At 44.5% G+C, this 23,804-nt stretch overlaps 1 protein-coding gene across 7 annotated transcripts in view; it reads left to right on the top strand.

Moving 5' to 3' along the window:
* Nucleotides 1–23,804, top strand: part of LOC124016614 (rap guanine nucleotide exchange factor 1-like) — a 94,505-nt gene that overhangs the window by 56,818 nt on the left and 13,883 nt on the right. For 2 of the 7 annotated variants that reach the window (XM_046332139.1, XM_046332142.1), the window contains exons 4-14: nucleotides 1,766–1,922; nucleotides 2,386–2,474; nucleotides 2,558–2,710; nucleotides 5,509–5,568; nucleotides 11,258–11,372; nucleotides 11,688–11,874; nucleotides 13,688–14,230; nucleotides 16,669–16,886; nucleotides 19,654–19,821; nucleotides 22,940–23,131; nucleotides 23,467–23,550. In XM_046332139.1, coding sequence (XP_046188095.1) covers nucleotides 1,766–1,922; nucleotides 2,386–2,474; nucleotides 2,558–2,710; nucleotides 5,509–5,568; nucleotides 11,258–11,372; nucleotides 11,688–11,874; nucleotides 13,688–14,230; nucleotides 16,669–16,886; nucleotides 19,654–19,821; nucleotides 22,940–23,131; nucleotides 23,467–23,550 — 1,966 coding nt within the window. The remainder of the gene's footprint in view (nucleotides 1–1,765; nucleotides 1,923–2,385; nucleotides 2,475–2,557; nucleotides 2,711–5,508; nucleotides 5,569–11,257; nucleotides 11,373–11,687; nucleotides 11,875–13,687; nucleotides 14,231–16,668; nucleotides 16,887–19,653; nucleotides 19,822–22,939; nucleotides 23,132–23,466; nucleotides 23,551–23,804) is intronic. The other 5 variants (XM_046332140.1, XM_046332141.1, XM_046332143.1 and 2 more) reach the window with 5 other exon arrangements.

Raw genomic sequence — 23,804 nt, 5'->3', positions numbered from 1 at the left:
GCAAGTTAGCAAACCAAATACATAGCTGGAGCCCTGAGCAAATATCATATATTTGGCACATAATAATAATAATAATAATAATAATAATAATAATAATATATGCCATTTAGTTAACTTATCATGTTAATCAGTATGGGTGGTCCCGGGATCGAACCCACTACCCTGTTAACTTATAGTTAATCAGTGGCATAGTATGCACCCCCGTATTGAAAATCATACCAAAGGTATGTATAGATACCGTGGTGTATGGTATATTGCCCGAGCCTAATAGTGAGGCATAATCACCTTCCTGGACTATTCAGTGTACATCTTGACCAGTCAGGTATTTCATACCATCGTGTTCATGTTGTCCCTATTAATCTCCTCATCTGGAATTTGACTCCCGGTGGTGGAAAAAATGTAATCGACCATAGAACACTTACAGCTGGTTAGAAAGAGAAGCGGGTCGCATTCATTAGTGCACACCTTAACAAAATGTTTTGTCACAGAAAACAAAGTTCAGGTAGTCCCTCCCCCTGTTTCAGTCATTTTTCTTCTGTTTGGTGCCAAATTAATATGGCCAAGAACAAATCCTTCACTTAACAGTATATTTTATAGAACAGTTTTTCTTTGTATAGCCCTGAAAGAGAGACTTGGAGTTCTCTCCTCTGGAATGGCTGTGCTTGCCAGAACTAGCATACTGCTAGCACAGTGCCATCAGTCATTGTTGAAGGGGGTCAGATGTGACAGGTTTTGTATCCGGACCCTGTTTTTAGTGCTGAGTGACATAGTGCTTACAGTGGTTGAGGAATGGGTCTCTGGGGATCTGACCTCCTCAACTCATATACACACACACACACACACACACACGCACACACACGCACACATCAGCCTCCTTGTGCCTTTCCAGCCGCAGACCCCAAACCCGATAATACTTCTCAGGCCCCTAGAGGTCAAACTCACACACCCCAAGTTAACAGGCCTATCGTAATAACCCTACAGGTCTAGATCACCGATCACACCCCAGCCTCAGGGACTCAAGTCCTACGCCTCTGCTTCTGGAAGAACCTGGGACCAGTGCCCATTTTCATAAAGAGTCAGACCTAGGATCAAGTCCCCACTGTCCATGTAATCTTAATTATTGTGATTTAAAAGGAAAAAGTGATTGAGATGCTTATGAATACAGCCCCAGTTGTTATTGCTATTCAATCAAGTTATTTACTTGATTCTCCTCTTGCCTGTGTAGTTAGTTCATCCTGGCTACTAGCCATAGTCTTTGGCTCCACTTTGCCCATACAGCCCCCAGCCCAAATGTGTCATAGAAATATAATCTATAGACGGGGCTTGGAACCACTAACCCTGACAATTTGACTAGTAAACTTACGGGGAGGCTCGTTCTATAGATTATATTTCTATGAGCTGATTCCTGTAGAGGCAGTGGAGGGATATTCCAGAGTTGTGAATCAGCTGCAACGTGCTGGAACTGGTCTGAACCTTCACCACACCCGACTGTTTCTCAATTCAGCACAGACACTATACTGTATTTACCAACCAGACAATTCCCTCCAGCACACAAACACATTCTGCATTTAATACCCCCACAGGGGAAATATTGAGTTAACCCCAAGTGTGGATACATCTGGCTGTTGAAAAGATACCCTAGTAGTCCTTTAGTCTAGTTGTCTGTGTTGTCAATCTATGGAGTCTGACATGAAATGTCGGCGTCCACGCCCTCCCACCCCCTATCCCACCTATCACTCGTGACTTCCCCCTTCTCTCTCCTTAGTTCGGCGGTGTCGTCGTGTCACAACCGTGTGTACCAGAGCCTGGCCAACCTGATCCGCTGGTCCGACCAGGTCATGCTGGATGACATCGACCTGGACGACAAGGACAACGTGGTCGCGGTCACCACCGTTATCAAGGCTGTGCTCGACGGGGTCAAGGTGAGACGAGACGGTCGTGGGAATGTGAAACGATAGTTTTCAGCTCTCCGGGGCTCACAGAGGGTCATATTCCCTGTTTCTCCCTTGCAGACCTGGGTTAAATACATTTTGTCAAATATGCCTACTTTCAAATACTTAAGCTGTAGTTGATTTAGTTTGCCTGGTACAAAGGAACCATTGTTTAAGTCCCAAAAGTACAAATGCCAAACTGAATCAAGTGCATCTCATGTATTTTTGTTTAACCAGGTAGTCCCATTGAGGTTGGAAGACCTCTTTCCCATGTGAAACCTGGTCAAATTCTTTCACATTCTTTCAGTCATTCAATATGATAGTGTATTGGACACTATTTTAACCTCTGTCCCTTATAATAAATTGACACCACTTACAACAGTAGGTGTAGTGTGTAATGTACATTAAATTAATATCAATAGTTGTTGACTGGAGTTGCGTGCTTTTCTTAAAGGAACTGGTCAAACTCACCATAGAGAAACAGGAGCAGCCCTCGCCCACCACTCTCAACAAACCACTACCACCTATTGCCACACCTGAGAGGTAAGTGGACGTGCGCAAACACCCCTACACACACCAGACTTGACCATTTCTCTCACTCACACATTCTCCTGGTATGTCTCCAGCACATCCGAGTTGCCCCTGACGGAACGGGAGCGGGAGATCCTGAGTAAGACCACGCCCACTGTCCCGCCCACCGAGGCTATGACGGACATGGCAGAGGAGGACATAGCCCCGCCCAAACCCCCCCTCCCTAGCCTGAAGATGGATGCGCTCAGGTTAGGAACATTGGGAGGCCATCTTTAGATATTATCGACAGTGTCAATAGTATGCAGCAGGTCCCACCAGACCGAATCTTTGGGCCTTTTGCTTTTAGGGCCCACAGTTTTCCTGGTCAAGTCAGGTGGTGAGAAGAAACTCAGGGTCTTATTTATGGTGTATCCAAAATGTTAAAATCTTATAGCGCTTCATCTTCTCATCCACCTGTCTTCATCTGCAATGAATTGAATTTGCTTTGAGATATTTAAAAAAAACATTGGAAACGAGGAAGCTAATTTAGACTATTGAGATGCACCAATTTGAGAGTGGTCTGTTCGTCTTTAAGCGGTCATTTAGATTAACGTTTTCACTCATGAAAAACTTTTCATCATTGCGGAACATTCCGACCCCCTTCGAACGTCCGGCTGGATATTGCCATCTATCGGCGTACTGTAGACCCATGCAACCTCCCCCACCATGGTCTTATGTAGAAAGGGAAGTCCCCCCCCCTTCCCACAGTCTATAAGAAGGAACCGGACATGGTTCTGCAATCTGGACTGTCTGCGGTCGGAGAAAGCAGAAGCGGGTCTGCAGACCGCATTATGTCAGCGACTGTGATCCTGTAGCATTAGAACTTCTGAACTTGTTCTTCAGTGTAGGTAAATCTGTTTGTGAACCGAACAAGAATATAAAGTGTTAGTCTCATGTTTCATGAACTTAAACAAAAGATCCCAACAAATTTCCATACGCACAAAAAGTGTTTCTCTCAAATGTTCCTTACAAATGTGTTTACATCCCTGTTAGTGAGCATTTCTCCTTTGCCAAGATAATCCATCCACCTGACAGGTGGGGCATATCAAGAAGCCAATTAAATAGCATGATCATTACACAGATGCACCTTGAGCTGGGGACAATATAATTCCACTCTAAAATGTGCAGTTTTTGTCACACAACTTCACAGATGTCTTAAGGCAGCGTGACTGCTGACTGCAGGAATGTCCACCAGAACTGTTGCCAGAAAATGGAAATCAGCCGCCTCACTCGTTTTAGTGAAAATTAGCACTACTTCCAACCGGCCTCACAACTGCAGACCACGTGTAACCACGCCAGTCCTGGACCCCCACATCCGGTTTCTTCACCTGCGGGATCATTTCAGACCAACCACCCCAGACAGCTGATGAAACTGTGGGTTTGCACAACCAAAGAATGTCTGCATAAACTGTCAGAGACCGTCTCAGGGAAGCTTATCTGCGTGCTCGTCGTCCTGACTATGTTTCGGCGTCGTAACCGACTTCAGTGGGAAAATGCTCACCGTCGATGGCCACTGACACGCTGGAGAAGTATGCTCTTCAAGATGAATCCCGGTTTCAACTGTACCGGGCAGATGGCAGACAGCGTATATGGCGTTGTGTGGGGCGAGTGGTTTGCTGATGTCAACATTGTAAACATAGTGTCCCATGGTGGCAGACAGGCCCAAACTACTGACAACGAACACTATTACATTTTTTCAATTTGCAACTTGAATGCACAGAGATACTGTGACGAGATCCTTAGGCCCATTGTCATCCACCACCATCACCTCGTGTTTCAGCATGATAATGCACGGCCCCATGTCGCAAGGATCTGTACACAATTCCTGGAAGCTGAAAATGTCCCAGTTCTTCCGTGGCCTGCATACTCACCAGACATGTCACCCATTGAGCATGTTGGGGATGCTCTGGTTCAAAGTGTACGACAGCGTGTTCCAGTTCATGCCAATATCCAGCAACTTCGCACAGCCATTGAAGAGGAGTGGGACAACATTCCACAGGCCACAGACGGCCTGATCAAGTCACGCTGCATGAGGCAAATGGTGGACATACCAGATACTGACTGGTTTTATGATCCGCACCCCTACTTTTTTAAAGGTATCTCTGACCAACAGATGAATATCTGTATTCCCACTCATGTCAAATCCATAGATTAGGGCCTAACAATTTTATTTCAATTGACTGATTTTCTTATATGAACTGTAACTCAGTAAATTGTTGCATGTAGCGTTTATATTTGTATTCGGTATAGAATTCTACCAAAGAGGAAGTGAAGCGAAGATACAACTGAAACGTTGACTAAGTCAACATTAATAATTTTTTATTGACTTGAGATGAGGGTTTATTTCTGAACTAAGCCTAATTGAGTCTGTGAAACTCAATTTCATAGTATCTCATCTGCTTCAAAGGATGTGTCTCAAATAACACCCTAACACCCTAATCCCAAATAACACCCTAATACATAACACCCTAATGTAGTGCACTACTTTTGACCAGTGCCCTATAGTGTTCTAGTTAAAATCAGAGCATTATATAAGGTATTCACTATGTAGTACAGTTTTTAACAGTGATTTAGTTAAAAGTAGTGCACTATTTAGGGAATATGGTGCCATTTGGGACATCCACTGTCAATGTGGAAAAACCAGACTATGTTCAGACGTTTAAAACATTTTATCTCAAAGGGGAATTCTAATAATCTAGAATTGTTAAGCCTAGAAGATCTTCCTCTCTTAAATTGAAAAGGATAGTCATAAGAGGTTGGAAACTGAGGGTTATAGGCAGGCAGTCACTTATTCGGTCACTATGTGCTTAAGGAAGCAGAGCTTTGACAAATCCATAGACCTTGGGCTTAGCCAGTAGATCAGATAATATGCCAACTAGGATTTTGAATTGCACTGCTGTCTCTCTTTTTCTCACTCTTCCTCTCCTTCTTCCTCTTCCTCCCGCTCTCTCACTTCATATTTTTTTCTGTGCTTTCCATCCCTCTCTCCATGTCTGTTGGAGAACAGAGCACACTTGGCTACTGACCACTTTGTAGCTGCCCAAAGGAGATCCACAAAGACTGACACGTATGTTAGCCTATAGGGTCATTCCCCTGCATCATGAAATCCCGCCCACTTTATAACTATCCAATCCGGATCCCAGAAGTGTCTTGATTGCTAGAGGAACTGATTAGTGGAGTGCTGTATCTTGCACGTTTGAGTTCCTAATTATGCGTCATTGCCTCATGGCGCACAATGAAGCCCACGTCCAATCAGGGGAAAGCTTGGTGCATGATTGTGTACCAATGATGTCATGTAATTATACATACGGTGGAAGTCTGAAGTTTACATACATCTTAGCCGAATACGTTTATACTCAAGTCTTTCACAATTCCTGACATTTAATCCTAGTAAAATTCCCTGTCTTAGATCAGTTAGATCACCACTTTATTTTAAGAATGTGAAGTGTCAGAATAATAGTAGAAAGAGTGATTTATTTCAGCTTTTATTTCTTTCATCACATTCCCAGTGGGTCAGAAGTTTACATACACTCAATTAGGATTTGGTAGCATTGCCTTTACATTTTTTACGTGGGTCAAATGTTTTGGGTAGCCTTCCAAAAGCTTCCCACAATATGTTGGGTGAATTTTGGCCCATTCCTCCTGACAGAGCTGGTGTAACTGAGTCAGGTTTGTAGGCCTCCTTGCTCGCACACGGATTTTCAGTTCTGCCCACAAATGTTCTATAGGATTGAGGTCAGGGCTTTGTGATGGCCACTCTAATACCTTGACTTTGTTGTCCTTAAGTCATTTTGCCACAACTTTGGAAGTATGCTTGGGGTCATTGTCCAGTTGGAAGACCCATTTGGAAGTATGCTTGGGGTCATTGTCCAGTTGGAAGACCCATTTGGAAGTATGCTTGGGGTCATTGTCCATTTGGAAGACCCATTTGGAAGTATGCTTGGGGTCATTGTCCAGTTGGAAGACCCATTTGGAAGTATGCTTGGGGTCATTGTCCATTTGGAAGTATGCTTGGGGTCATTGTCCATTTGGTAGACCCATTTGGAAGTATGCTTGGGGTCATTGTCCAGTTGGAAGACCCATTTGGAAGTATGCTTGAGGTCATTGTCCATTTGGAAGTATGTTTGGGGTCATTGTCCATTTGGAAGACTCATTTGGAAGTATGCTTGGGGTCATTGTCCAGTTGGAAGACCCATTTGGAAGTATGCTTGGGGTCATTGTCCATTTGGAAGTATGCTTGGGGTCATTGTCCATTTGGAAGTATGCTTGGGGTCATTGTCCATTTGGAAGACCCATTTGGAAGTATGCTTGGGGTCATTGTCCATTTGGAAGACCCATTTGGAAGTATGCTTGGGGTCATTGTCCAGTTGGAAGACCCATTTGGAAGTATGCTTGGGGTCATTGTCCATTTGGAAGACCCATTTGGAAGTATGCTTGGGGTCATTGTCCATTTGGAAGACCCATTTGGAAGTATGCTTGGGGTCATTGTCCAGTTGGAAGAGCCATTTGCAACCAAGCTGTAACTTCCTGACGTCTTGAGATGTTGGTTCAATATATCCACATAATTGTCCTCCCTCATGATGCCATCTATTTTGTGAAGTCCACCAGTCCCTCCTGCAGCAAAGCACCCCCACAACACGATGCTGCCACCCCCGTGCTTCACGGTTGGGATGGTGTCCTTCAGCCTACAAGCCTTCCCCTTTTTCCTCTAAACATAACTGTGGTTATTCTGGCCAAACAGTCCTATTTTTGTTTCATCAGACCAGGGGACACCTCTCCAAAAAGTATGATCTTTGTCCCCATGTGCAGTTGCAAACCGTAGTCTGGCTTTTTTTATGGCGATTTTGGAGCAGTGACTTCTTCCTTGCTGAGCGGCCTTTCAGGTTATGCCGATATATTGATTTGCACTTTTTGCTCCAAAGTACATTCATCTCTAGGAGACAGAACACGTCTCCTTCCTGAGCTGACGGCTGCATGGTCCCATGGTGTTTATACTTGCGTACTATTGTTTGTACAGATGAACGTGGTAGCGTCAAGCGTTTGGAAATTGCTTGTGGAGGTTTACAATTTTGACTGATTTCTTTTGATTTTCCCATGATGTCAAGCAAAGAGGCACTGAGTTTGAAGGTAGGCCTTGAAATACATCCACAGGTACACCTCCAATTGACTTCTGACCCACTGGAATTGTGATACAGTGAATTATAAGTGAAATAATCTGTCTGTAAACAATAGTTGGAAAAATGACTTTTGTCATGCACAAGTAGACTTGCCAAAACTATAGTTTATTAACAAGAAATTTGTGGAGTGGTTTTTTGAAAACAAGTTTTAATGACTCCAACCTAAGTGTATGTAAACTTTCGACTTCAACTGTATCTATGTATGTCTATGGTGTGTACACATCTTGAATGTCATCCATTTCTAGGGTTGGGGTCAATTCCATTTAAAAGTATAAGTAAATGTAACAGGATTTTCTTAATTTCAGAGAATGTCCATCATACTAGTGGGGAAATAATACTGTGAAACACTATCATTTCACAATTAGCACCAGATGGATATTGGACATTTTCTGATATTACAATAGAAAAATTAAAACAAATCCTTTGTGTAACATTAAAAAGGTACTCCAAATGGAATTTCAGTGTACTTCCTGAATTGACTGGAATTGAAATGAAGCTGACCCCAACCCTGTTACTTTCCTTGTCATGGTCTCCATGGTTTGCTGATTTTATGCTGTGCCTTTAAACTGTCATTGACTTGTGGTGATTGCAGTGTGATAACCTGGAAGGACCAACTTCCGGATGTCATTGAAAACGAGGCATTAAGCACGTAATGCTGATTTTTACCAGAGGTGTGGATTCGAGTCACATGACTTGGACTCAAGTCTGACTCGAGTTACATTTGATGACTTGACCTGTTAGAAAATAAACTAACTTGAGACTTGACTTGGAGTGTCAAGACACGGGACTCAACTTTGACTTGAGACTAATGGCTTTAAATGATCTGGCCAGGTTTGTTACTCTTTTTGTGTGCACAGAGTCTCCGTGGATTACTCTCCACGCAGCCAGAGACCGTATCACACTTGGGGGAGGGGGGGGTGTGTGTTGGCTAGTGAAACGCTTACTCGGCTCTCTGATTTGACCAGCAAATTGTCAATCAACAAGCTAGCGCATTGAGAAGGTTATTTTAATGGGCTACATATAGACTACCATTTGTATTTCGTTTTTGTTTATTCGATCTGGTCTCTAACATAGGCCTACGGCATTGGACCAAATTCTTATTTTTAAAAAACATTGTATCTGTGCTTTAGAACCAAAGAGTTGCAGTTCTTATTTTTTTTAAACATCTTATCTGTGCTTTAGAACCAAAGAGTTGCAGGTCTTGACTCTTGACCAATAGCCAGTCATCAGCATTGGTGTACAAAGGCAGACCAGAAAGCGCTTGTTTAATTTTCTCTGGTTTTGCCTGCAGAAAACAGAGTAGCCTACCTAAATGAATACAATCCATATAAAGTACCATTTAGAAATGTGCTACGGATGTATCTTTGCCAAAACAATAGGCTACCTGGTGATTTCATATTTCAGATAGGCCTAGTTTGGGTGGGTTATAATTCTATACCTCAGTGGTGGTACTGGCTATATGTCTAAAGATACATTGTACTACCTTCGGGATGAAGATGTAACATATTCTGGAAAATACATTTTTGTGGGGAAGAAAAAGGCTACAGACAGATCATGCTTTCCACTCAGTCCTGCAAACTCTGCCGCATGTAGGTAGGCCATATCATCCTGCTTACTCTGGACTCCAGAGAAGTGACAATGTGACATCCCTAGTTGATATTGACTGCTAACATGAATGGCTTTAAGCTCAAAATGCAGGTGTAAAACGCAGTTTATTTCTGTGTCTTGCGTTTTGAAAATGCATCTGCGTTTATGGCTGTAATGACAGGCTAAATTTGGCAGTGATTGCGCGCATGCCCAGGTGTCGCAAGCTTTGAACCACTGCTTTTTGGGGGTCCCAGGTCAAAAAGTTTGGAAACCACTGAACTACTGAACAGATCGCTGATTTTCTGTACAGCGATCTGTAGGATCAGGTACGGCGCAAACGTCAAATTGTAGGGAGAGAGACTTGCCATAAATGAATATTCAGCTCCACATAAACGAGGTGCTCAAGAATATGAACCCATTACTTTGCTCACCAGCAATGGGGCATCAAGCAACAATTACTAGCATCGGCCGACTGTGCTTTTGGTACGTCAAAGTTGCTTGACATGTATAATTTACTTGTGAAGCTTGCAATTGGAATATGTTTAAATTTAATAATCAATGTGTTGTAGACAAAATAATGAAAGGGCTGTCTGGTAGCCTCAATAAATAGACAAAGATTGGTAGTTGAACAAGTCCTTGTCTGTATAGATTTTTTTTTACTTGAAAAAACTTGACTCAACTTGATTTGCTCTTTGTATGCACGACTTGGACTTTACTCAAGACTGGACCGGTTCTACTTGGGACTTGATTTGAGACTTGGACCTTGAGACTTGGACCTTGAGACTTGGACCTTGAGACTTGGACCTTGAGACTTGGACCTTGAGACTTGGACCTTGGGACTTGGACCTTGGGACTTGGACCTTGGGACTTGGACCTTGGGACTTGGACCTTGGGACTTGGACCTTGGGACTTGGACCTTGGGACTTGATTTGTGACTCTAATAATAGTGAATTGGTCCCACCTCTGGATTTGACCATAATAACCCCTCAGTAACCAGGTTTCCATCCAACCTTTTTATGCGAGCAAAGTACATGTTGGAAACAGCACAACTTTCCATATGTCGACGAAACAAAATACGCTAGACAAGGTCTGTAACATGTATTACGCGAGAGAATCCGCTAGACAAGGTCTGTAACATGTATTACGCGAGAGATGGCAATGGAAATGCCTTTATGCGCAAATATTGAAATCATAGCCATGATATGGAAGTCAAATTAGATTCACGCGATGATATGTTGTGTGGTCCTCCCACTACAACTCGATACTCAAGAATGCAGTTTATTAGGCCACAGATTACATTCATTACATACATTCATTAAAGATTCATTACATTCATTAAGTTATGATGAATTTCACAAGGTGGTGAAAGTGCATGCAGTGATTAATGCTGCTTTCCAATAAATATCTAGGGTCTTATTCTAGTGTCAATGATGATCGATGCTTTGGCTGCCTTTTGACAAATAAAAATAATCTCTCTCTTTTGTCCATAATAATGTCATCCCACCTGTATCTGCCAGCTGTTAGCTAGAGTGCCAAGACCAGAGTGGGCATATACACAACATTTATTAAAACCATCAGTGAAGTTGAAAATACGGTGGAAACCCATTCAACTTTTTTATGTGCACTAGGTAATTACGCAGAGGACTTCATCCGCAACAGGTCAATTTAATGGAAACTCATCTCTGGCGGGGAAATGTGCTTATTGTTTTTATGTGGATTGTAGTGGAGTCATGAAAATCTGTCGCCTTTTGGATGGAAATGTAGCTACTGTCATCCAGCTCAAAGAGCAGTAAACGGTGTGTGTGTACCAATGCCCCTACTTGTATTTGTGAGCCTGGTTGTGCATCAGAAGCCCGAAAAACAGTGTTGGGAGTCAATTTGAATTGAAGTCAGTCAATTCATAAAGTAAACTGAAATTCAAATTGACTCCATACACTGCCGAAAAATGTCTATTCTCACTCATGGTCATACATCCTACTTCGCTCTCTCCAGTCCTCCTCCGGCCCTGCCCCCAAAGAAGCGCCAGTCGGCCCCGTCGCCCACCCGGGTGGCAGTGGTGAGCCCCATGAGCCGTGGCTCCAGCCTGTCCTGCAGCGTCCATAGACGGGTACCAACACACACACCTCACCAGAGACACATACCAGTAATTTGTAAGGTTATTGTTGAGTAACACCCACATATTCCACTTGTCCAATGGTAATGGTAGTACAGTGGTCTAGAGAAACTGTGTCAGAGTATGGTGTTGAATCGGGTGGATTATAATGGGCCGATACAGACTAGTGATCAGACATGATGAGGCCATTAACAGATCCTATCTCCACAAAGGTCTGTCTTATTTCCTGAAACTGTGTTGCTGACATCTGTGTCTGTTTTTCATTGTGTTTGTCTGTCCGCCTGCCTGTCTGTCTCTGTGTCTCTGCAGCAGCAGGACTATGAGCAGGAGCTCCTCCAGAGGCGTTTCTCAGGCGGTAGCCAGTCGTACAGGGGCAACTCCCCGCGCCTCTCGCCCTGCAGCAGCATGGGAAACCTCAGCAAGTCTGACGAGCATCTCTGCTCCATGGAACAGGACAGTGGACGGTGCTCCCAAAATACTAGTTGTGAGACACTGGGTAGGAATGCACACACAGGCATATATAGATAGAGATATATATATATATATACACACTCATGCAGTTGAAGTTGGAAGTTTACATACACTTAGGTTGGAGTCATTAAAACTCATTTTTCAACCACCCCACAAATTTCTTGTTAAACAAACTATAGTTTTGGCAAGTCGGTTAGGACATCTACTTTGTGCAGGACACTATTAATTTTTCCAACAATTGTTTACAGACAGATTATTTAATTTATAATTCACTGTATCACAATTCCAGTGAGTCAGAAGTTTACAAACACTAAGTTGACTGTGCCTTTAAACAGCTTGGAAAATTCCAGACAATGATGTCATGGCTTTAGAAGCTTCTGATAGGCTAATTGACATCATTTGAGTCAATTGGAGGTGTACCTTTTGGATTTATTTCAAGGCCTACTGTCAATCTCAGTGCCTCTTTGCCTCCTAGAGATGAACGTACTTTGGTGCGAAAAGTGCAAATCAATCCCAGAACAACAGCAAAGGACATTGTGAAGATGCTGGAGGAAACTGGTACAACAGTATCTATATCCACAGTAAAACGAGTCCTTTATCGACATAACCTGAAAGGCCGCTCAGCATGGAAGAAGCCACTGTTCCAAAACCTCCATAAAAAAGCCGGACTATGGTTTGCAACTGCACATGGGGACAAAGGTCATACTTTTTGGAGAAATGTCCTCTGGTCTGATGAAACAAAATAGAACTGTTTGGCCACAATGACCATCGTTATGTTTGGAGGAAAAAGGGGGAGGCTTGCAAGCCGAAGAACACCATCCCAACCGTGAAGCACGGGGGTGGCAGCATCGTGTTGTGGGGGTGCTTTGCTGCAGGAGGGTCTGGTGCACTTCACAAAATAGATGGCATCATGAGGTGGGGAAATTATGTGGATATATTGAAGCAACATCTCAAGACATCAGTCAGGAAGTTAAAGCTTGGTCGCAAATGGGTCTTCCAACTGGACAATGACCCCAAGCATACTTCCAAAGTTGTGGAAAAATGGCTTAAGGACAACCAAGTCAAGGTATTGGAGTGGCCATCACAAAGCCCTGTCCTCAATCCTATAGAAAATATGTGGGCAGAACTGAAAAAGCGTGTGCGAGCAAAGAGGCCTACAAACCTGACTCAGTTACACCAGCTCTGTCAGGAGGAATGGGCCAACATTCACCCAACTTATTGTGGGAAGCTTGTGGAAGGCTACCCAAAACATTTGACCCTAGTTTTTTTTTAAAGGCATTGCTACCAAATCCTAATTGAGTGTATGTAAACTTCTGACCCACTGGGAATGTGATGAAAGAAATAAAAGCTGAAATAAATCAGTCTTATTATTATTCTGACATTTCACATTCTTAAAATAAAGTGGTGATCCTAACTGACCAAAGAGAGGGAATTTTTACTAGGATTAAATATCAGGAATTGTGAAAAACTGAGTTTAAATGTATTTGTCTCAGGTGTATGCAAACTTCAGACATATATATATATATATGTCGGAAGTTTGCCCTCATTGGCTTCCATGCATTTGAAACGAGAGCTTGTGTGAGGATGACGGACACGGGCTTGGTTAGAGACGGTTACTATCCAACGGAGTGCTGCGATTGGTTGCCCCAAATTCTGGGGGCGGGGCATTTTTTTTACATGTGCACTTATCATACCCAGAGGCATAGTCTCTCACACATGAGAGCACTCTATTTTTAAAATACTCACTTCAAATGTCAACAGCTTAACCGTAACCACCAATACTGCATTTCAAAGACGGTTTCCCTCTTTCTCTCGATCTCTCCTCTGTTTCTCTTCAGACACGGAGAGTTACGACCCAGACTATGACTTCCTCCACCAGGACCTCTCAGTCTTCACTGGGGACCCCCTCGCCCCCTCAGGGGTCACCTCTCTGTCGCCCCTCCCTGAGTCCCACAGCGAGTCATCCTCCCCCGTCCCTCCTCCCACCCGCTTTAGCTCCCCACCCGCCCCCCACCCTCACCACTCTGAATACTGGACCCCACAGCCCGGTTCTCACATCAGCCCCTTGCACCCTTGCCGCCTCAGCGCGCCTCCAGCGTTACCCCAGAAGAAGCGGCGCAGTGCCCAGGTGTCGCCCTATCCGGACGGGTGCTGGGGTGGTTCCTCGCGGGGGGGGGCCTCTACGAGAGGTTCCCCTCGCAGTACGATAACCTGTCGGAAGAGGAGCTGCTGCACCCCACGCCCCCCTTTCCCCTCTTCACGCCCATCTCACCCATGCCCCAGAGCAACGGGGGGCGTGTTTGTGGCCCAGTACCTGGCCAGCGAGAACGCAGACGTTCCCTCTAGTCCACCGCCGCTGCCCGAGAAGAGGAACAAGCACGGTGAGTGATGGAGAGATGGGGTGTGGGGGAGAAAAGGATAGAAGGAGTGGAAGAGAGAATTACAGAAAAATTGAGAGAAAAGGAAAGAAAAAGAGCAGGAGGATGATTGAGGAAGGGAAGAAGATGGTTTAGGGAGATTAAACACAGAGAGAGAGAAATGAAACACGAGGAAGATTGAAGGAGGAAAGGATAGAGACTGAGGGAGAGAGGTGTTTAGAGTGCTAACTTAGCTGCAGTGTCATTCATGCATGACTCATGTTTAAGAAATCTGCCACAGAGAATAGAGGGAGGTAACTCCAGGACAAGCACAATGGACTCCTGATCCACTGGCAGTTGGGTACAGAGGTCGCAAATATGTAACTTCCTGCCAAGCTATGATGTCATTTCCTGTTGACATTTTTTATATTTACATTTTTATCATTTAGTGGACGCTCCAGAGCGGAAATCGAACCCACAACCAATGTTCCCTCTAAGCTGCGTGAGCGCAGTAGCACTTCATAAATAAATAAAATAAAAAGCCCACAGAGAGAAGCACGAGATTTTCCTCAACTTTCTGGAGCAGTGGTCACCAACGAAGAGCGCCGGCCCGCCTTCCTAGCGTGCCCAGAGTAAAATCAACTGCTGACCATGTCTGCAGTAATGTAGCAGGCATCAAAACGCAAAGTTGATACTCTGAAAAACGTTTAAAACCATGGTCGATCTCCAAGGCATTCCTAGTCGATCGCAAAACATTTCTGTAAACAACGGTAGATGCATCCGATTTCTGTTGGCTGTAGATGCAACCGATTCAGCTGCCCTGCACTCCAGGTAGGCGAACGGCCCGCCTTCCTAGCGTGCCCAGAGTACAAATCAACTGCGCTATAGGCCTACCGCTGGCCAATCAGATGGCTTAGATGACCATGTCTGCAGTAATGTAGCAGGCATCAAAGAAAGCTACAGCAAAGTTGATACTCTGAGATTTCAAAACGTTTAAAACCATGGCTGGAGAGAGACTGTCAACGAATAGAGAGAAGAGCTGCTGTTTTTATGAGTGAGTTCATGTTGAAGTTGTTACTCAGAAAAGTGTTGACAGTTCTAAGCCATAAAATGCACGTTCTTCCTATTTCCACTGAGCGCTACAACAAGCACTGCAGCAGTAATGAAAGAGTAGGAAAGTGTATCTATAGGCTTGTGGTGTTATCTATTATTCTACACCTGCATTGTTTGATGTTTGGGGTTTTAGGCTGGGTTTCTGTACAGCACTTTGAGATTTCAGCTGATGTAATAAGGGCTATATAAATACATTTGATTTGATTAGCGGCCGGGGTCTTTTTTAATATTGAGGAATATTTCACTTTCTCAGTTCATTGGAGTAACAACATGAATTTGAGCATGAGGCAGAAATAATGCGGTGCGACTCTAGTTTTGCCATCATCTGGAAGACTCTTGTCCCTTATTGGTCAGGTATAGCGGAGGGATGATGAGAGGTGGACCCTCAGTCTGCTGCTCTCTCCCTCCTCTGAGACGGACCATTTCGATGCAGGCACCATCAGCCCAATAAAATAAAAAGCAAATTCTTTAAATGTATGCTCACTCAGCTGTGCTTCACACGTAGATCAATTCACAACAGATTGATTACCAGTGCGATCATATAGCCTACGTCAAATTTTGAAATCTTTTTTTCTTTTTTTATGTCCCCGAACAAGAATGCATTTTGTTCATATCCTTTGCTAGTTTGTGAGTTATTAGTCCAGTTATAGATATGTGTACATTTCTAGACATATATGAAAAGTGAATCAGGTAAAGAGCTTATTTTTTGCCTTAAAGGGACAGTGTTGCATTTTGAGACGGGCTTGAATAAGCTAAGTGGCCAATAGGCAGAGGGCAGCATAATTTGTCTGATTCTCTGTAATAATGGTATGGGAATAATAATAATGCATTTTATTTTGCTAAATGGTTTCTTGCATCAAACAACACAATAAGGCTGAATAGTAGGCAGAATGATAGAACAGATATGTCCATGTTAAAATGTTATGGGAGGCATTTTCTCCATAGTTTTTGATGGTTTTTGCGCTCAGCAAACCTAAAATTTGCTCAGTGCCAAAAAATGTTTGAGGGAACATTGCCCACAAGCCTGGCGTTGCAAGCTACATGCTCTACCAACTGATCCACTCGGGACTGTTGCCCTATGATGCCACTTCCTGTCAAGCTATGCCACTTCCTGTCAAGCTATGCCATTTCTTGTCAAACTGACCCCTTTTAACATTACATAAAATGACCTCACTCCTATCTTAGGAACATGCAGAGCTAATATTGTGTTTAAGGGAGTTATCGTGTCTATGATTACGCTAAATCTTGCAGTTATAATTCCCTGCATCACCTATGATTGATGCATGGTAGTGTGCAAATTAACATTTCACTTGAAATAACTTTTAATGTCTCGCCGTGCCCCCCCTCAGTCCTGGCGTATATGCAGTTTGTGGAGGACTACTCGGAGCCCCAGCCCTCCGTGTTCTACCAGACGCCGCAGAGCGAGAGCATCTACGAGCAGAGGAACAAGCGCTTCCAGGATGTCTGCGGCCTCAATGACTCCTTCAGCAGCACCGACTCGGTCCACGAGCCCCTGCCCGTACCCCTCTTCCCGCCTCCCGCCTTGCCCCCCAAGCAGAGGCAGCTGGTGAGTGTCTGTGTGTGTGTGTTCCTCCTCCAGTCCTCACCACCCAATCACACATTATTTCACCCCGCCTCAGACCTCACCAGTGGAATTTCACAATCCTCCGTCGAGATTGATGCACTGGTTATGATGTGGTTATGATGGTGGAGTGAGCAAGTGCACTCTGAGAAAGCGTGGAGAATTTGGATCCAAAGGTTTCTTGTGTGAGGTCTCCTTTCCAGGTCGACATCCATGCAGTCATGTCATTGAGTGCTGAATGAATGATGACATATTTTACTTGTAGGAGTTTTAAGGTTGGTGATTTAACACTTTTAACTTAAGTTTTAAATCAACAATTAAATGAGGAAATGTAAAAGGTGACAGTTTAAAGCCCCCTGTGGGGAAACGGTGAGGTCATGGTGCTACATGCTGTGGAGATCACAACAGTAGTTATATGCCTGGAGGTCAAAGGTGAGAGGTCCGATTCCCACGGTGGTCAAATGCTGTATAACACCCCAGAGGACAGTTGACCCCTGTCTCTATGTCATTGGCAACCAGTGGTGTGGAACATGTGTCAACTATAAACTATTTTAACACTTGCCCCCAAATCCCCCTACCACAAAACATAAATGTTAGACTACAAATGGTGCCTTCCTGTGTTCTAGTTAAGCCAAAATGTTTTCTATTCTACTTGAGCCATTTACTTATAATGTTCATATTCTTATGTTTTATTTCTTATTGTTGTTGCATCACTGAGAAGGAACCTGCAAGTAAGCCTCTAGTTGTACGGTGTATACCATGTGTATCCCGTACAACTAATTAAACAAAACTACCCCCTATGGAGGTGAATGTGAAGCAAGGTTGTGTTCATGAGGGCACGCAACATATAACAGTTAAATTAAATAGAGCATTTCTTATTGGACAATTCTAGGTAGTCCCTCTCCTGTTTCAGTCCTTGTTCATCAGTTTGAGGCCTGATGAACACGACCCAGAAGAAGAACTCTGAGGTAACTTGTGCTAGTGTAGTGGTTGTTGGCTTGTTGGCTGGGAAGGACAGTAATTTCAGAGCTCCCTTCCTCCAGGAATCCATTCCTCATCAGTGTTCTCTTTCTCTCCCCTCTTCTGTTCAGATCAGTCTCTCGTTCTCTCTCTCCATCTACCCCCAGTCCTCTGCAGTCTGCCTAGTCTCTCTCTTTCTCGCTCTAAGTGGTGTATGTCGGTGATAACCCCTACCAGACAAGTTGAGACTTGCCTTTCTCAAAATCATTCTCTCTATCAAATCCAGTCGTTTTATCTTAGTCCTGGTTGCCCTGGGTTAGTTGAGACGTCTGTCTGATTGACAGTCCGTTCGGTCAATCAGTCAATGGAGGTGGGAACCCGGGGGGAGGGGCTAAGGAGGTCAGGGGGTGGTCAGATAGATTTGATTGGCCCAACCTTCTTCAGGTTAATGGAGATTGGTTCAACTCGGCTGTGGGTTGAGGTATAAAAGAGGTTAGATTCTACACACTGGTGTCATGTGGTTTGTCAGCCATTTTTACTAAAGACTACACATGGGTAGAAACTAGATGGCTACTGGACTGCTCAATGGACTCATGGGCTATTGACTGCGAGCCAGTAAGGGTGCAATGGATTCTTGAGTGGATATTGCGCTTAGTGCCGGATTTATCCACAACTAGAAACCCAGAAAATGAAAATAGTCTGCTGGAGTAGACTTGTGTAAACCATGCATGGATGTCTGTGGGAGATTTGTGTATGTATTCCAATTCCATGCCTGGATTTCACGCTGCAGACCTCACTACAGTACAATACTATACATAACCTACCACTGAGCGACAGAGTAGTAAAGCTCTGGTCCGCTGTTTTCCTTCTGCAAACCACCAACCTTTTAGTTTGAGGATTTCTGTTGTACACTTTACTCTACTGTACTGTACAGTCCAACTGTATTTCTCTCCTCGTTCCTCCTCCTGCGTCTCTCCTGGTAATCTGGGCTGGTGGTGAAGGGGGCTTGAAGAGGGTGTGGCCTGGGTAGGATAAGCCTGTTTGTATCTCCTAGTCCTCCTCCTGCCTTCCAATAAGCCAACATGTTACAGGCTTTAAAAACTCTGACTTTACACGGCTTTGAGAAAATTAAAGCAATTTAGATGGTCTGCCAGACGGATAATAAGATGGCAAGAGAGAAAGCGAAAATCACATTTCTCCTGTTTCGTGGTGTGTAGTTTGGCCTGGTTTCTTTGAAGCAACACAGTTCAGAGAGCAAGACGTCTGGTTTAAGATGGTCAGATGCAAACACTGTTTGAGCCAAACAGGTCTCGGCTCTTTTGGGTTGTTCCAACCCCTAGAGATGACGCTTAGCAATGACCTTTCCTGACCCTGTGGCTGGCTTAATGTTCAGTGTCCGCAACAAGGAGTCTCCTGTGTGTTTCTTCTTCTGTGGTAGACGTTTCTGCAAGACTTCATTTTGTACTAATGCTATCATCTTAACTCTCTTTAACTCTTGTCTTTTATAGCTCTGGCGAAGGCTGTGAGGCCGATACGTAAAGCTTATTAGAGAGCAGTGATACGATCAAGGGCAGTTCCTTCTTCTCTCTCATCGCTCTGATTCTGAAACGGGATTTGATCTTACACTGCTTTCTCTTCTTAGTGTGATAAAGTTCTGTCTTTTTCTCTGTGTCTTCTACCTTTCTCTCTCATCTTCTCTTTAATTCTTATTTTTCTCCCTCTATTCTCACTGCCCCTCTCTTCTTATTTGTCTATCCCCTCTCCTTTTTTTCATTCGTTCTCTCTTCCTCAGGCCTCCCACTCTTCCTCCCCCTCTTCTTCCTCATCCTCCTCTCTGCCGTGCCACCTCCACCCTTCATTGGTGGCGGCAGCAGAGGAGGTGGGCTCTGGCCTGGGGCTCAGCCTATCGGTCTCTAGCTCCTCCTACCTTAGTGGACACTCCTCGCTGACCACGCCCATGGTGAGTCTACCTGATTGGCCCCCGGTGGCCCAAAGGCTGGGCCTCCCGTGTGCTGTGTGTTCTGGTTCCGTTTGGTGCTGTGATCTTGTGTGTTGTGTGGAACTGCCTGTATGATTTCCCTGGATCCACGTGGTGTGGTTCTGATTGTCCTGAATGGCACATGGTCCCTGTGTTTTGTTGTTTGTCTCTGGCATGGTTCCGACATTGATGGCGATAGCGGTGTGCTATCTTCGTACTGACTTGTGTATTTAATGCCGTGTGTTGTAATACTTCGGTTTAGCATCATAAGATGCAAAGTAATGCATTTCTGATGTTTATTCTTTTATTTTTCCTGAAAACAACCGGCACAGAAGTGGTTATGTGGAACAAGTGGAGTCAAAGAGGAGTCCCAAATGACAATCTTACAAAGCAGGGACCTCTATAGCAGATAGCAGATAGAAACCTGGTGATGAATGAGGTTGTGGTCGGTAGCTGAGCACATGACCGAGTTAACACTTGACACGGTTTTCCATCTCATAACCTCAAACCTCCATCCGCCTCCTATCGAATAATGTTGGTCTTAGGGTGTGGCCTGACCCCGTGTGACCCCTGGGTGTGAGGAGCACACTGAGGAGGTCGGGGGGGAGAGAAGTGGCGTGTATCTTCCTGTGGAATCTAGAGGAATGCATGACATTTGGACCTGGCCTGATGTAAAACAGATTCCTCCTCCTGTCCTTCTCTTCTTTCTCCTCTTCGTCCTCTCTCATTCTTCTACCACCTACTCTACCCCTTTCTCCTTCCTGCTCTACCCTCTTCTGCCCCTTAAATCAAATCCAACATTATTTCTAGTTTAATTTCAACATCACAGCATCTCCCTCCTCTCTCTGATACACATATCTTGCCTCCCCCCCACCCTGTGTGTTTGCCAGTGGAATGTTCACATTCCTCAAGTCCTCGGGGCATGATGTTTTGAGGCGATGTCATGGAGATGGGAGTCATTTAAAGGAATTGATTTATTGCCAACAATGTAATTTCAGTGGAAAATAATTATTCTACGCTCTGTCTGTGTCTGTCTGTGTCTGTCTGTGTCTGTCTGTGTCTGTCTGTGTCTGTCTCTGTGTCTGTCTCTGTGTCTGTCTCTGTGTCTGTCTCTGTGTCTGTCTCTGTGTCTGTCTCTGTGTCTGTCTGTCTCGGTCTGTCTGTCTCGGTCTGTCTGTCTGTCTCGGTCTGTGTGTGTGTCTGTCTGTCTGTCTGTCTGTCTCTGTGTCTGTCTCTGTGTGTCTGTCTCTGTGTGTCTGTCTCTGTCTGTCTGTCTGTCTGTCTGTCTGTCTGTCTGTCTGTCTGTCTGTCTGTCTGTCTGTCTGTCTGTCTGTCTGTCTGTCTGTCTCTGTGTCTGTCTGTGTGTCTGTCTGTCTCTGTGTCTGTCTGTCTGTCTCTGTGTCTGTCTGTGTGTCTCTGTGTCTGTCTGTGTGTCTCTCGGTCTGTCTTTGTGTCTGTCTGTCTCTGTGTCTGTCTGTCTGTCTCTCGGTGTCTGTCTGTGTGTCTCTCGGTCTGTCTTTGTCTCTCGGTCTGTCTCTCGGTGTCTCTGTCTGTCTTTGTCTCTCGGTCTGTCTCTCGGTGTCTCTGTCTGTCTTTGTCTCTCGGTCTGTCTCTCGGTGTTTCTGTCTGTCTTTGTCTCTCGGTCTGTCTGTCGGTGTCTCTGTCTGTCTTTGTCTCGGTCTGTCTGTCTTTGTCTCGGTCTGTCTGTCTGTCTGTCTCGGTCTGTCTGTGTCTGTCTGTGTGTCTCTGTCTGTCTGTGTGTGCGCGCAGACCTGTGTTGTCAAGTATATATGGTTGTACGTTTATGGAGAACATTTGTTGGATGGAAACAAAATAAGCTGTCCTTAAGTTTTCAGTGGAAACATCATAGTTCGTTTTCCCTCCTCTTTTGCATACCCTAGGTGCTGTCGGTTTAGTGTGTGTGGGGGGAGCATGCATGCCAGTGTGTGTGTGGTGTTTATCAGTGATCTATGTGCTGGCTGCTCTGTGTGTGCTGGTATGTATGCAGGAACATGACGGGGGTTGATATGCACAACGTTTTACACACACATTCTCAGACACACGAACACACACAATCTCAGACACACACATTCTCAGACACACGAACACACACATTCTCAGACACAATCTCAGACACACACAATCTCAGACACACGAACACACACATTCTCAGACACACGAACACACACAATCTCAGACACACACAATCTCAGACACACACAATCTCAGGCACACACAATCTCAGACACACGAACACACACAATCTCAGACACACAAACACACACAATCTCAGACACACGAACACACACAATCTCAGACACACGAACACACACATTCTCAGACACACGAACACACACATTCTCAGACACACGAACACACACAATCACAGACACACGAACACACACAATCTCAGACACACGAACACACACATTCTCAGACACACGAACACACACAATCTCAGACACACGAACACACACAATCTCAGACACACGAACACACACATTCTCAGACACACGAACACACACAATCTCAGACACACGAACACACACAATCTCAGACACACGAACACACACAATCTCAGACACACGAACACACACAATCTCAGACACACGAACACACACAATCTCAGACACACGAACACACACAATCTCAGACACACGAACACACACAATCTCAGACACACGAACACACACATTCTCAGACACACGAACACACACATTCTCAGACACACGAACACACACAATCTCAGACACACGAACACACACAATCTCAGACACACGAACACACACAATCCTCAGACACACTAACACACACAATCTCAGACACACAAACACACACATTTGTGCATTGTAAATATACCTTTATCTGGTGGTGTTTATGGTGAAATAATTGCTTTCGGTGTGTTGTATGTTCAGGTGTGTTCTTGGCTATGTGAAAGGCATAGAAAGGTTGATATCATTCCATTTATTGTTATAGTATGTTGAATTACATTAGTTAGTAGAAGCTTAGGAGGTGCTGGAGACTTTCAACTTCATTTCCTTTTCAGCTTTGACCTGATCCTATCTGCTGTCTTTACCTTGTTCTTTTCTCCTTCTTCCTGGTTTCCCTTCCTACTCTCCACCAATCGCAGAGCTCGGACCAGGTCGCCTTGGCCAATGCCACCCTATTGGCTGGCAGCGGGGATGGGCCCGACTGTTCCCTGACCGACCTATTGGGCTCTGTGGCCGTCTGTCTTCCTTCCTCTGAGACCACTTCTCTTCTCACTGACTCTCTCCTCCACACCTCGACAGTGGTGAGCTTGCAGGCAGGCAGACAAGACAGACAAATCTAACTCCCAGACCTTATATTTAGGCTATTTTATTACCCTACCTTGTGACTCTATTCTCCTATTCACTATCATGTGTAACAGACACAAATGTTACTGAAATACTGTACAGACTAAACACTAATCACCAGTACCACCTGGTGGCCAATTATTGACAGTTACGTCCAGTAGAAACCATACAACACAATGTAGTTGAGTGGAAGTGGTTCTCCGTGTCTCATCTTACCTCTGAGCTTGCTGTCCCCATAGAGATAAAATGTGTTCTGTTTAATTCCATGGTCGTCCCTCTTCTCTTCACGTAGAGTGTGGACGAGGGTGGCGAGGGTGAGTATGTCAACCTGTACTCATCCAGCCAGGCCAACGGGGAGCTGCCACTCTGCCTCAGAGTAAGTAACACTCAACCTAGATCAGAAACTCAGCGGTAAAAGAAACGGACCCTTTTTCAGGACCCTGTCTTTCAAAGATAATTCGTAAAAATCCAAATACCTTCACAGATCTTCATTGTAAAGGGTTTAAACACCGTTTCCCATGCTTGTTCAATGAACCATTAACAATTAATGAACATGCACCTGTGGAACAGTCATTAAGACACTAACAGCTTACAGGCGGTAGGCAATTAAGGTCACAGTTATGAAAACTT

The sequence above is a fragment of the Oncorhynchus gorbuscha genome, linkage group LGY, assembly GCF_021184085.1.
Source record: "Oncorhynchus gorbuscha isolate QuinsamMale2020 ecotype Even-year linkage group LGY, OgorEven_v1.0, whole genome shotgun sequence".
NCBI classification, from domain to species: domain Eukaryota; kingdom Metazoa; phylum Chordata; class Actinopteri; order Salmoniformes; family Salmonidae; genus Oncorhynchus; species Oncorhynchus gorbuscha.
The sequence above is the reverse complement of the archived record's forward strand: the minus strand, read 5'-3'. Positions and strand labels throughout refer to the sequence as shown.